The following is a 13,960-nucleotide window of genomic DNA, read 5'->3' as shown; positions in this document are numbered from 1 at the left end:
TTTCTTAAATTTTGGTAAGTGAAAATGGATTTATGAACAGGGATTAAATGAGAAATAGAATAAGAAAAGGGTAAATTTTGAGTAGAAATCCCGAATCATTTTTGGAGGGGTGGGGGTAAATCCACCAGCTCTTTTTAAAATAGTCTACAGTTTTCTTGCTGAAATTCCCTTTTGTATCTGGTAGTTGCCCAAAAACTCCTCATATAATAAACTGCCAGAAATCCTTTCTTGTTCTTCCACGCTTCTGTGTTATTTATCTATCAACATATTTTTTTATTTACAATTATTTTTTTGAAGCTGATAAAGTGTTGGACTTTGGAACTAGTGGCAAAATGCTAAGATTGGGTGAAGATGACTAGACCCTTTATCTCCAAATGAAGATTTTTATGGTATATTTTTGGTAAAATTGCATCACTTTCCGCATCCTAACCAAAAAAGTTTTTTTTTTGGGGGGGGAGAACAACAATGATTTCATTCTTAATTTAAATAAAAAGGGCCCAAAAATTTAGGGGAATTAGGACAGAAATTTAGGACTTGGAAGGATGGGCTCGAGTGGTGGGGAGGGCAAGAAGTTTTTTTCCTTTTCATTATTAAAGATACAAAAAAGTGTTGTTTTTAAGCTAATAATCGTCTTTTCTTTTCGATTTCTTTCAATGAAAACACCACAAAAAGGTATTTCTTTCATAAACCTTCTCGGGTCTTTTGTTGTTTTTGTTCACCGTTACTTCCTTTCTTGTTAACATTTTTCAATACGTACAACATAAAGAAAAGTCACAAAACCCTTATCATAGGTTAATATGTTAAACCTTCTGAGCCAAATTGAGCGGTTAATTCAGTCTTCCCATCTGATAGTGCGTTGTGTGGATTTATCTGGCTTTGAGTTGAAAATATCTTCGATGGTTGTTGCCCCCCTCCCCCCCCCCCAAACTGGATCTACTAACGAAGTCTGTGAATGTATTTGGTGCCTTTTTATTCAAGATAAGGTATTTATTTCAAAAAATCACTATCACAAGCCAACAAAGAACCGAATTCAGACTTCGGAGTTTGACCAATCATATTACACGAAAACTGGCAAAAATGCAAAAACAACAACGAAAGAAAATCAGAATGAATAATCATTCATGAGTCAGTAATCTACCTCTAAAAAGCCAATTAAAGATTTAAAAAGATAAATGAAGAGCTCAAATTAAACTTTCAAGAACACAAGTTAGAGAAAAAAATTTAAAAGGGACATTAAAAAGGGGGGACTTAATAAGTGAATAAATACAAAAAAGAAAACGATATAAGTATTTATAAAAATTAAAAGGGACACTAAAAATGTCAATAATTTAACTTTATAAGGCTAATAAGAAGTTAACAAAATAAAGCTGAACAAAAAAAAGGGGATCTAAAATATGTGAATAAACACACGAAAAGAGAACGAAATATAAATTAAAAGGGACACTAAAAGAGAGGTGGGAGTAAACAAGCAAACAAACACAAAAGCTTGAGCAGCACCATTATCCAATAAAAAAAAAAGAAGAAAAAATAAGGGAGAAACTAGTGGGATTTTTTTTCTTTTTTTTTTCGGTGAATGGAGGACAGAATAGGGAGTGGGTCAGAAACAGCTCGAGACGGCCGTAATCTGGATGGGGATTGACGTTTGGGGAAAATACATGCCGTCCGAGGGTTTGTTATTGCATTTATTGCGAAACGGAGGCATAACGAAACCGTCCTACGCTCAAGGGTATCCAAACTAACTTTTCGTAGGAGCAGAGAGTATGGCACCTTGCTTTCTTTGGAAATTATTCCCCAGGCTCTTTTTTGGATTGATTCAATTTATCGTTATTCTTCGCGATACATTCCAGGGTGCCAAACTAGACAGGCATATTCAAGATGGGGGCGGACAAAGGACGTGTAATTCCTTAAGGAGTGGGAAGAGAGGATTCTAGATTTATTTTGGAGCTTAAGGAGGGCGATAGACACATTAGCCCAATGGGTGATGTATTTAACATGGATATTCCACTTTAAATGTGAAGAAGTTGTGACACCAAGTAATTTAAAGGAGGATGCAGAAATTTTTGGAGAGATAGGGCTAAGAAAACAGGGCAAGGATTTGAGTAAACATATCGGCATTATCAAGGACTTAGTGGGGTTTACTGTCATCTCTAAGTCCGAGGCCTCATCTCTAATTTCATTGAAGATGCTCATAGGGCTGCTTGTTAAATTTCCGAAGCAAGTTTCAACAACCATTAGGTCATCATCAAATTTCTTTCGGTCAGGAAATTCATTCGTGAGGCTGCTAATCATGAATGGAAAAAGGAGGGGACCTAGGGAAGTACCTAGGAGGACTTAGGAGGGGACCTAGGGTATGCCATTGTGGACAGGGAGAGGATTTGAATAATGATTATTATATTTGATAACCTGCGATCTATTCGTTAAGAAGTAGGCAGCCTATTTCACCAGTAAGGGATCAATATTGAGTTCGCTGGCAAGTTTTCTCAGCTAAAATATTGTGGTTAACGAGGTCAAACGCTTTCTGAAGATGAATGGAAATTAAATTTAGCCAGGAATTAGGCTTTTTGAGGATTTCCCCGATTTAACCTCATCTAAAAAAAAAATTAATAAAAACATACTTAGAATATTCACATCAGTATACTGGGTATAGTCCCCCCTCCCCCCTCTACAATAAAAGTTGCGCAAATTTAATGTATTAACACAAGCCTTAAATGTCCCTCTCTATTATTACTTGATTTATATTTAAATATACGTAAGAGCTGGTGTAACTTTACATTTTTGCACATGTTTCTTATTTATTAAATTCTTAATGATTATTTTTAGGCGTTATTACGTGTCTTTGCAACTCTTATGATGGATTTTGGCTTGGTTCCGGGTCATGTGACGGTACTTACGAATGCTGGGACCTTCGATTCCATATAAATGTTGTCCATTTCAAACATCCTACTGGTAAGGAGTTGTATCTCTCTTGTTAAGGAAAAAAAAACTTCAATAGCTAAAATTTCGATAAAATCTGAGATGATTGGGGGAACTCTTCTATCTTTCTTGTCAAAATTTTTATACCAATTGACAAATTTATATACCAATTGGCAGTTTTCTTCTTTTTGATTGTCTGTAGTTGCATAAACCTAATGCAATTCCAGGCCCTGTGGCAGCTGGAATCGAACCTTGGGTCGCCTTTTGCCAAGCAGAGATCATAGTGCTACCACACAGTTTGATAGAGAATTAGAAAGTAAAGCAAAATACTATATTCACTTTTTAGGGCTGACACTGTTACAAGAGTTATGCAAACTTCGCAAGTCTTTGCAAACCTCGCATTGGTATAAAAAAAATGTGTATAGTAATCCATTAAACATTACTTCTATTTCGTCGTCCTAGTTGTTTCCATAAAAGAAAATTGAATATAATTTCATGTAGTTATCTAACACCTAACTCTGAAAATACTTGTCTGTGCGTTGTTGTTGTTGGTGTAATTGAATGGAGCTTCCAAAATTTCTTCTCTATGCTCCAGGATCGTTTTCCTGTTTTATCATCAACCTAGAAAAAAATAAAAATAAAATCTTCACAATCTTGCTTCGTCGTACTGATTAATCTACTACACAAAAACTAACAATTAGTCTAATACCCTGTCAAAAATCATAAAATATCAACTATTCCAACTATAAATGCAATATTTAAAAGAGTCAAAAATTTAGAAAGTACAACTAACAAAATCATTGCACTTCCTACATAAAGAGGGATGTCCTACCGTCCTTAGGAAATCCCTCATTGTAGTGGCGTCAAAAATTACCAAAATAAATTTAAAAAAAACAACAATCACTACACTTTCATCATATATATAACAAAAAAATTACAAAATTTGGAACATGATTTAATTCAACAGACTGACAACTTGCTTTCATTAACAAACATAAATAAAAACAAGTGGTAAATCCAATACCAACAAAAAAGTAACAATAAAACTTAAATATATACCCCCCAGCAAATAATAAGTAAACTATATTATATATATTTTGACTATTCAACCATAAAAAAATAAAATAAAATAATGCAAAATCCAATAAATCATTCTTACTTACACATTTTTTTATTTACAATTTTAATTTACGATTATTTAACAGGCGAGGAAGAACCGAACAATTTTTACAATACAATTCATGCATTGCCGTACACCCGCGTATACTAAACTATTCATTATTTTACAAAACATCAATTAGGCCAGTATCCTTTACGTATTGTCCTAAATACTTAACTGTCTCTCTTTGTTTATTCTTTGCAACCTTTCCTAACAGTTCTTTTATTCTGAACTGAATAAAGAATTGAACTGAACTCTCTTTTCTACTTGTTCCTTTAGTTGTGACCTAGCAGTCTCATACTTTTTGCATTCCATAATTATATGTTGTAAATCTTCCTCCACTCCACAGACATTGCAGTCAGATGAGTCTGTCATATTCCATCTTTTCAGCATCATTTTCGTCTTTGCATGTCCAGTCCTCATTCTGAATGCATTCTGTCTGCAACTCTTTTTTTTCTGGATGCTTTATTTCATGATTAATCTATCTATATTCAGTGATTTTTAGGTACATGTTCAGTGATCTTTTCCTGAATTCTTCCAGTTCAACTTCTTTTAGCTTCTCATGTCTTTTTTTTTTTTTGGTATACAAAAGCAGAAAACAAAATTTCTCCTGGTGTTAAAAGTATTCATGCAAGTAGATTGTAAAACTTAAGAAGGCTTATGACCAAAAATACTCGCCATAACCAAAAATCAAATGTAATATTTTCCTTTCAGGTTTTTTATTCCATATCGGTTGGTATATTTTTTACAGAAAAAAACTTTCTAAGCCATCTCAATATTTATCATTGATGATACACAATCTCGATTCTGTTTTTAAAGTAAATTGATAAAAAAGGAATCCTTCTAGGTAAAATAGAAACAAAGTCTTTTACGGCTTAATTTAAAAAGCTAACCATATTCTAGAGGAGATTAGGTTTCAGTTCATTCATTACTTAATTAATTTTTTTAGCTCTTCATAGATCCACTTTTAAAAAATAGTGTTTTTTTCCTTTAAAGAAAAGTGTGACAACTTGCGTTAGATGGTTCTACAATCCCTCCCTTTTTTTCGAAGAATTCGGCTACAGTTGGTTTTTATCCTTTCTTTTATTTTTGTCTTCCAGTTGTTTTTTTTCTTGGGGCTGACTTTTTTTTTCTTCCTATCAAGTTTTAGTGAAACTTCAGTTTAACAAGAGCTAAGAGCTCATATGGCACTTGTGACGAGGCGAGAAGAGCTAAGAGCCAAGAGATCATATGGTATGAGCTCTAACAAAATTCTATGAATCAATAGATTGATTTAAAAAGGAAAATAAGAGGCTTAATGCCGGTCAAGATTTAAAATAAGAGCTCTGAGCCATAAAGTCCTTCTAAATATCAAAATTCATTAAGATCCGATCACCCACTCGTAAGTTATAAATCCCTAATTTTTTCTAATTTTTCCTCTCCCTTTTGCCCCCCAGATGGTCGAATCTGGGAAAACAACTTTATCAAGTCAAATTGTGCAGCTCCCTTACACGCCTACCAATTTTCATTGCCCTAGCACGTCCAGAAGCACCGAACTCGCCAAATCACTGAACCCCTCCCCCCCAACTCTCCCAAAGAGAGTGAATCCAGTACGATTCTGTCAATCACGTATCAACGACATTTGTTTATTCTATCCACCAAGCTTCATCCCGATTCCTCCACTCCAAGTGTTTTTTCAAGATTTCCCCCTCCAACTCTCCCCAATGTCAAAAGATCTGGTCGGGATTTGAAATAAGAGCTCTGAGACATGAATTCCTTCTAAAAATCAAATTTCATTACGATCCGATCATCTATTCGTAAGATAAAAATACCCCAATTTTCATGTTTTCCAAGAATTCCGGTTTCCCCCTCCAACTCCCCCGAATGTCACAGGATCTGGTCGGAATTTGAAATTACAACTTTAAAGCACAAGATCCTTCTAAATATCAAATTTCATTAAGATCTGGTCACCCTTTCGTAAGTTACAAATACCTCAATTTTCAAACTTACCCCCCCCCCCCCCAATTCCACCAAAGAGAGCAGATCCGGTCCAGTTATGTCAGTCACGTATCTTAGACAGGTTTCTATTCTTCCCATCCAGTTTCATCCTGATCTCACCGCTTTAAGTATTTTCTAAGATTTCCGGTCCCCCCAACTGCCCCCCCCCCAATTACGCTTGATCCGGTTGAGATTTAAAATAAGATATCTGAGTTACGAGGTCCTTCTAAATATGAAGTGTCATGAAGATCCGATCACTCTTTCGTAAGTTAAAAATACGTCATTTTTTCTTTTTTTCAGAATTACCCCCCCCCCCCCTCAATTGAGCGGATCCGTTCCAATTATGTAAATCACGTATGCAAGACTTCTGCTTATTTTTCCAACCAAGTTTCATCCCAATCCCTCCAATCTAAGCGTTTTCCATCATTTTAGGTTTCCCCACCCAAAACTTCCCCCAATGTCACCAGATCCGGTCAGGATTTAAAATAAGAGCTTTGAGACACGATATCCTTCTAAATATCAAGTTTCATGGAGATCCAATCACCCGTTCGTAAGTTAAAAATACCTCATTTTTTCTAACTTTTCAGAATTGACCCCCCCCCCCCAACTACCCCAAAGAGAGCGGATCCGTTCTGGTTATGTCAATCATATATCTAGGACTCGTGTTTTTCCCACCAAGTTTCATCCCGATCCCTCCTCTCTAAGTGTTTCCCAAGTATTTGGTTTCCCCCTCCCAACTCCCCCCCCCAATGTCACCAGATCCGGTCGGGTTTAAAATAAGAGCTCTGAGCCACGATATCCTTCTAAATATCAAATTTCATTGAGATCCGATCACCCGTTCGTAAGTTAGAAATACGTCATTTTTTTAATTTTTTAGAAATACCCCCCCCCCCCAACTACCCCAAAGAGAGCGGATCCGTTCCGTTTATGTCAATCATCTATCTAGGACTTGTGTTTATTTTTCCCACCATGTTTCATCCCGATCCCTCCACTCTAAGTGTTTTCCAAGTTTTAGGTTTCCCCCTCCCAACTCCCCGCCCCCATTACCAGATCCGGTCGGGATTTAAAATAAGAGCTCTAAGACACGATATCCTTCTAAACATCAAATTTCATTGAGATCTGATCACCCGTTCGTAAGTTGAAAATACCTCATTTCTTCTAATTTTTAAGAATTACTCCCCCCCAACTACCCCAAAGAGAGCGAATCAGTTCCGATTATGTCAATCATGTATTTGGGACTTGCGCTTATTTTTTCCATCAAGTTTCATCCCGATCCCTCCACTCTAAGTGTTTTCCAAGATTCTATGTTCCCCCCCTCCAACTCCCCCCAATGTCATCAGATCCGGTCGGGATTTAAAATAAGAGCTCTGATACACAATGTCATTCCAAACATCAAATTTCGTTAAGATCCAATCACCCGCTCATAAGTTAAAAATACATCATTTTTTCTATTTTTTCCGAATTAACCGGCCCCCACTTCCCCCTCCCCCCCAGATGGTTAAATCGGGAAAACGACTATTTCTAATCTAATATGGTCCGGTCCCGGATACGCTTGCCAAATTTCATCGTCCTAGCTTACCTGGAAGTGCCTAAAGTAGCAAAACTGGGACTTTAGGTTTCCCCCCTCCAACTCCCCCCAATGCCATCAGATCCGGTCGGGATTTAAATAAGAGCTCTGAGACACAATATCATTCCAAACATCAAATTTCATTAAGATCCAATCACCCGCTCATAAGTTAAAAATACTTCATTTTTTCTATTTTTTGCGAATTAACCGGCCCCCCCCCCCCCCACTCACCCCAGATGGTCAAATCGGGAAAACGACTATTTCGAATTTAATCTGGTCCGGTCCCTGATACGCTTGCCAAATTTCATCGTCCTAGCTTACCTGGAAGTGCCTAAAGTAGCAAAACCGGGACCGACAGACAGACAGACCGACAGAATTGGCGATTGCTATATGTCACTTGGTTAATACCAAGTGCCATAAAAACAAGAAAACAATATGGACCCATATGTGATAGCAAAAACATTATTAAAAATTGACAATATCATGAGACATATTTTGACATTCAGAAAAAAAAAATCAAGCAAATGTGTTCTACACACCATTCTGGGCTCGCAACTATCAAAAGGGTTATAAGCATTTGAAAATTGTGTACTGGTATCAGGTATTTTATAAAGTAGTAGTTGACACACACTTGAAATCCTTTGTCAGTGAGTACAGGGGTTCGACTCCTGGTGCCGCTGGTTATTTGATTGGAACTGGGGTCAGTGGTTTGACTCTGTAAGCTCGGTCAGAGTCCACCGAGCTCTAAATGGGTACCTGGAGAAATCTGGGGAAGGTAAACTGGAAGGGTGTGCGAAAGCAGAGGATGGCTGACCTCCTGCTCCACATTGCATTTCACCATTGCATGAAACGGAGACAAGCACCTTCGGTAGAAACTGCAAATGTTCAGTGTCTTATTCTTTATTATGCTTTTTTTATGTTACATTTTTATTTGCTAAACCACGACATTGTTTCGTGTCCTTGCTGTTTCCCAGGAGAGAAAATTGAAATAAAACGAACTTTATTTCCGCTAAATTATCGAAGACTTGTAACTGAAAATACTTGTCAGTACGTAGTGTTTTCCCGTCAGTTTTCTTATTCTCTTTCTATTGGTATGTAAAACCACAAAAATAAACTATCCGCTTATTAAAATATATAAAGAAGTCAATGTAAAATTTTCAAAGGCTTGTAACTCTGAGAATACTTCCCAAAACCAAAAAGTAAATCCAATATTTCACTTCAGTCTTTAATTCCATATTTGAGCCATCTTGAATACGGGTGTTTGGAGCCATCTTCCGAGTGTTCGAGCCATCTCAATACTTACCATTACTACTACTACTAATAAGAATAATAATAACTCACTGCAGCACCAAGCCGCCTGAGGCCAACACAGCTACGCACGCTCCTCCTCCAACCTAATCTATTTAAAGCCTCCCTCTTTACACCCTCCCAGGAAGTTCCCATTTCCTTGAAATCTTTATTTATGACATCCTCCCAACCCAGACAAGGACGACCTGCTTTCCGTGTAGCCTCAGACGGTTGGCCAAAAAGGATAATCTTCGGTAATCTGTCATCCTTCATCCGTAGAACGTGGCCTAGCCATCTCAACCTTTCTTTCATTATAGCCCCAGAAAGCGAGATTGAACCACATTTTTCGTACAACCTACTGTTTGAAATACGGTCAGTCAGCCGGGTACCCAGAACAATCCAAAGGCAATTTCTCTGGAAAACTTCTAGTATATTTTCATCTGCTTTTCGGAGTGCCCATGCTTCAGAACCATATTTGACCACTGTCATCACTGTAGCTTCCAATATTCTAGTCTTGGTTTGCAAACTTATCTTTCTATTCTTCCAAACTTTTTTTAACTGTGAAAAAACACCCTGAGCCTTAGCTATTCTACTTTTTACATCTTCACTGCTCCCACCATCTTTACTAATAATACTACCAAGGTAACTGAAGCTCCCAGTCTGATCAATCTTTTCGTTACCTAATGTCACCTGTTTATCTTCACTTATTCCTAGCCTTAGTGACTTAGTCTTCTTAACATTAATTTTCAAGCCTATTCTAGCACCCTGAACTCGCAAAACCTCTAAAATTCATTCATTTTGCTCACACTTTCATCTAATAGGCTTAAATCATCAGCATAATCTGAGTCCAGGAGTGTTTTTCCTCCCAATTTGATTCCATGGTCTCTAATTGCTTACCATACTTACCATTGAAGCTAGGCGAATCTGATTCCGTGTTTAAATGAATCGACAAAAAAAAATCTTTTTGTAAGGAAAAAAATAGAAACAAAGATTTTGGAATATCATTTCCCACATTTAAATAGATTAAGTTGAGTCTCACTAATTATCAACTATTGAACTAATAACTTTATCAAATATTAAAATTTAGTTGTTTAAAAACTGACAAAATGAATGCAGCGTTTCCATGATGTTAACGGCAAAAATTTATGAGAATATTTCACTCTGTTGCACAAAACAATTCTTGTTTTGAATTGTTTCCATTTTAAAATGTTCATTCCCCTTATTCTAAAAAAAAACTATCGCAAATTTTTTTGAGTGTTTGAATGAAACTTAAGGGGGAATTCCCCATCCCAATGAACAAGAGAAATCAAAAATTTTTAAATCACAAAAACAAGACCAAACGATAAACCCAAAACCAGACCAGGCAATAAAACCAAACGGCAGGGGAAAAGGAAAACTTGTTTTCGCATTTCGAAGCAAGATCTATTGACTTGTGACATCATTCAGTATGTGCTATGACGTACATCATTTGTGACAACAATACAAAAATAATACAGGAACAAGGTGAAACTAAACAAAGAAGAAACGACTAAGAACTTAGAAAATATGTAGTTGATTATATTTTAAATTGGGGCTATTTATAACTTACACTAGATGGGCCAATTGTAAATTCCTTAGAAACTTATTGATTTACTCTGTTCAATCTACAGTTCCAGGTTGAATACGGACTTAAAATGGACCTCCATTGTCAGTTCTGGGAATTGTTTTAGCATCTATAAACCCTGAACAACAGTTGCCAAAAACGCTTGCAAATATATTATTTGGTTATAATACAAAAGACATCAATCAGAAGTTTAGAACGCAAAGTATAAAATCAGAAATTATTATTTCGAAATCGGAATATCCAGTTTTTTTTCCGAGAGGTCTGAAGAGATATGGAATTTTTAATGTGCTGTCGCACTTTCAGTCTGACCATAAATCCTGACGTCCCCCCTCGAGGAAAAATCCAGCAATGAATGCAAATCTAAGCTGCAATACAAGATGGTAAATTTATATCCTTTCCCCACCCCCTCGCCTAGCCTTTTAGCTAGAGTTTTTTAAAAAGTTTCTGTCCCAATAAAATCAGGTCTCACGCACCTTTTATAAAAAAAAAAGATTATGTGTACTCCTATAATAATATAAAGTACATCTGCCAATTGGTCACCTGAAGAATAAAGAAACGGAGATCAGCACCCCCATTTAGGAATGTCAAGTTGGTGCTGCATACTTCACATTTTATCGTTTTACCTCCGACAGTGCGATTATTGGATGATGACCACGAGGAAACTCTACAGGGAAAAATAATCTCATTTTCAGAAGAAGCATCAGATAATGTTTTGGTTACCTTCCAATTTCAGTAACTATATCTTCGCGGTAGATTGCCATCGTGCCTAAAATTAAAATGCTTTACTTTCACTTTCTCTGAAAACGAGTTCTGCTCTTAATAGTCCTTTAATGGGTCCTTGTCCACTGTTAACGTTCTCAGACGTATATTCTCATGGGTATGGGAAACAATCGATTACTTCTAAAGAAAAATATTCCATTTCATTTTCAGAAAAGTATCAGTTACCAAATGCCGCTCAATGCTTCCTATGAACTAAATCCTTCAACATCAGCGATCAATCCTAGTTCGACGGTGATAATTAAAGATAATTAATTCCTAATAATACCAAACCTTGTAGTCTTGCATATTGTAGATCTCCAATAGGTGAGAGGGTCGGAAGCCCTCTCCTTTTATTGGTGCTTCTGAAGGAGGATATTGCTCGAACGTGGTACTGCGAATCTTCCCCAGCCTGTTTTATTTGATTTATAGCATAAAAATACAGTTACCTTTGGTAATTTTATTTGGTTCAAAAAGTAATCCTCAGGCAATGGCGTATCCAGGTTTTTTGTTTGGGATGGGGGTGTTCACAATAAAAAATATAAAAAACGTACCGAAAATTTGTTTGTATGCATTTTTGTTACGTTTGTAAGAGTCGGAAAAAAATTCGGACGTAGGAGGGTTCGAAAATGATTTATGTATGTGTGATGGGTAAACGCATCACGAGGAATCGAATGGTGCAGTCATAGTTGTTCTATCTAGTACCGTTACGAAGCTAAAAAAAACTGACACCACTTAGTGGTGAATGTCTTTTTTTTAATCAGGTCTTGTTACAATTCAGAAATGACAGAAGAGGTTTATCTTGTGAAGCTATTACATTGGGACCTGGCATTTGTCTCCCTTTTTTGTCAAGGAAAAAGGAGACATACGCTATAAAATGGAAATAATTTTGAATTTTCTTGGAATACTCGAATTTAATTTATACCTCTGAAAAGAACATAAAAAGTTGGTTTAGATTATGTTCGCCTTATCTTCACTAGCCTTATCCTTCAGAGCAACCACAGCCGGCAAACTTTTTTCCGTTTTTTTGGCTCTCCTGAAAAGTTACAAAAGTGATGCATGCCGCCCTTTTAGTTATTACAGCTGAGTTATGCTGGCGATTCAAACCAACTTAAAACCGAAGACTTCCAAAACATGTTGGGTAAACAATCCCTTTCCGGCCATACTTGCCTTAGTATTTTAAAGTTAAGTAGTTGAGCTGGGTAATTGAAACTTCCACAAATTGTCAGGATTCGATGTCTCGGCTGATTTGAAAAAATAGCTTTTAAATGGCTCTATCATTTCCTTTTTTTTTAATATCAAACTGTTTTCGGTTATTGCAAGATATGTAGGGTAAATAATTGCTTTACATATATATTTTCTTCAGAGTCTTAGAGATGAGCAGTTCAGCCAGATTAATGAAACTTGCAGAGGTTTTCAAAATCTGACATTTGGGCCGATTCTCAAAAGTTCTAATCTTTGTAATCAAAAGTTTTTCAATCTTTGAAAAAGTTTATTACGTGGAAATTTTTTTTTTAATTATCTTTTGTTCATTTTTATTGAATTATTCTTTTTTATTGGAAAATAAAAGTAATAGAGTAGATAACTAACATATTAGTTATCGAATAATCCTTACACAAACCCTCATTCCCAGTGTTTTAATTACATGCGCGTTCTTCGTAGTGCATCAATTTCTATAATTTTCTGAAAAATAGGTCACCAAATAGTCTACAAGGGCCTCGTTTTACAGACTCAGCAAGTTACAATCAGAGTTGGACGAGCGTGGCTCCCCAAAAATTTTCACAGAACAGGTTTTAGTGCCAAAACATGGGGTTAAAATTTTCGTTGAAGGCAGACGCATATTGTTGAATTCAGATGCTCCCTCACTTAGCATTAAGAACTAATTCCTTCAACATAGCTTTTTACTTTCACACGATAAGAAAAACTGTTCTTGCTATTTTTTGCAACATAGATAATTTTATATTGGCAACATAGGCAATAATCGCTGTATTTTCTTGTATAATATTAAATATTGTATAATATACAATTATTATATAATATACTATTAAATTCTTATATAAATATTATAGTATTTTCTTCAGAGTCTTAGAGATGAGCAGTTCAGCCAGATGAATGACACTTTCAGAGGTTTTCAACATTTGATATTTGAACCAATTCTCAAAAGTTCACTTCACTTGCCTCAGCTACTCTCTTTAAGGTATCCAAAGAAAGTTGTTCGGAAAGCCGGGTTGGTCATTTTATACCCAAATGCATAGTTATTGGGCCTTTCAACTATGATGAACAACTTTTTTTGGATACTGTATGTTTCCTTTGCAATTTATTTCGGTTCAGAATCAATACCAGTGATACCCATTTAACTGAGTGAGTTCCATTTCAATCGCCCTAAAGTTGAAACAAAGCAATTGTTTACCCTGTATGTTTTTAAGCAAAAAACTGAATGTGGTATTACCTAGGTTGTCGAATTCGCAAGATTGTGGCTCATCCATCACATAGCTCCTGGTTCATTTCATCAGTTCAAGCTAACAATGAAATATCGATTTGGGATTGGGAATCTAAGACACGACAACAAGCTTTCTGGTCGTCAAATGCCCCACTTCTATCCCAGAGTCAAGTGAGTTTCCCCTTCTTAAAGCTATTTTTCTGGAGTTATAATAAGGAAAAATCGAGTCAACAATCATAATAAACAATTATGTTTCCG

At 36.1% G+C, this 13,960-nt stretch overlaps 1 protein-coding gene across 1 annotated transcript in view; it reads left to right on the top strand.

The window, feature by feature from the left end:
- The window catches only part of LOC136025408 (phosphoinositide 3-kinase regulatory subunit 4-like), a 74,679-nt gene that overhangs the window by 42,031 nt on the left and 18,688 nt on the right, over positions 1-13,960 (top strand). The window contains exons 10-11 of the mRNA XM_065701422.1: positions 2,821-2,946; positions 13,716-13,873. Coding sequence (XP_065557494.1) covers positions 2,821-2,946; positions 13,716-13,873 — 284 coding nt within the window. The remainder of the gene's footprint in view (positions 1-2,820; positions 2,947-13,715; positions 13,874-13,960) is intronic.

This window comes from Artemia franciscana, chromosome 3 (assembly GCF_032884065.1).
Source record: "Artemia franciscana chromosome 3, ASM3288406v1, whole genome shotgun sequence".
Lineage (NCBI taxonomy): Eukaryota > Metazoa > Arthropoda > Branchiopoda > Anostraca > Artemiidae > Artemia > Artemia franciscana.
Note: the sequence above shows the minus strand (reverse complement) of the source record. Positions and strands in the feature narration are given on the sequence as shown.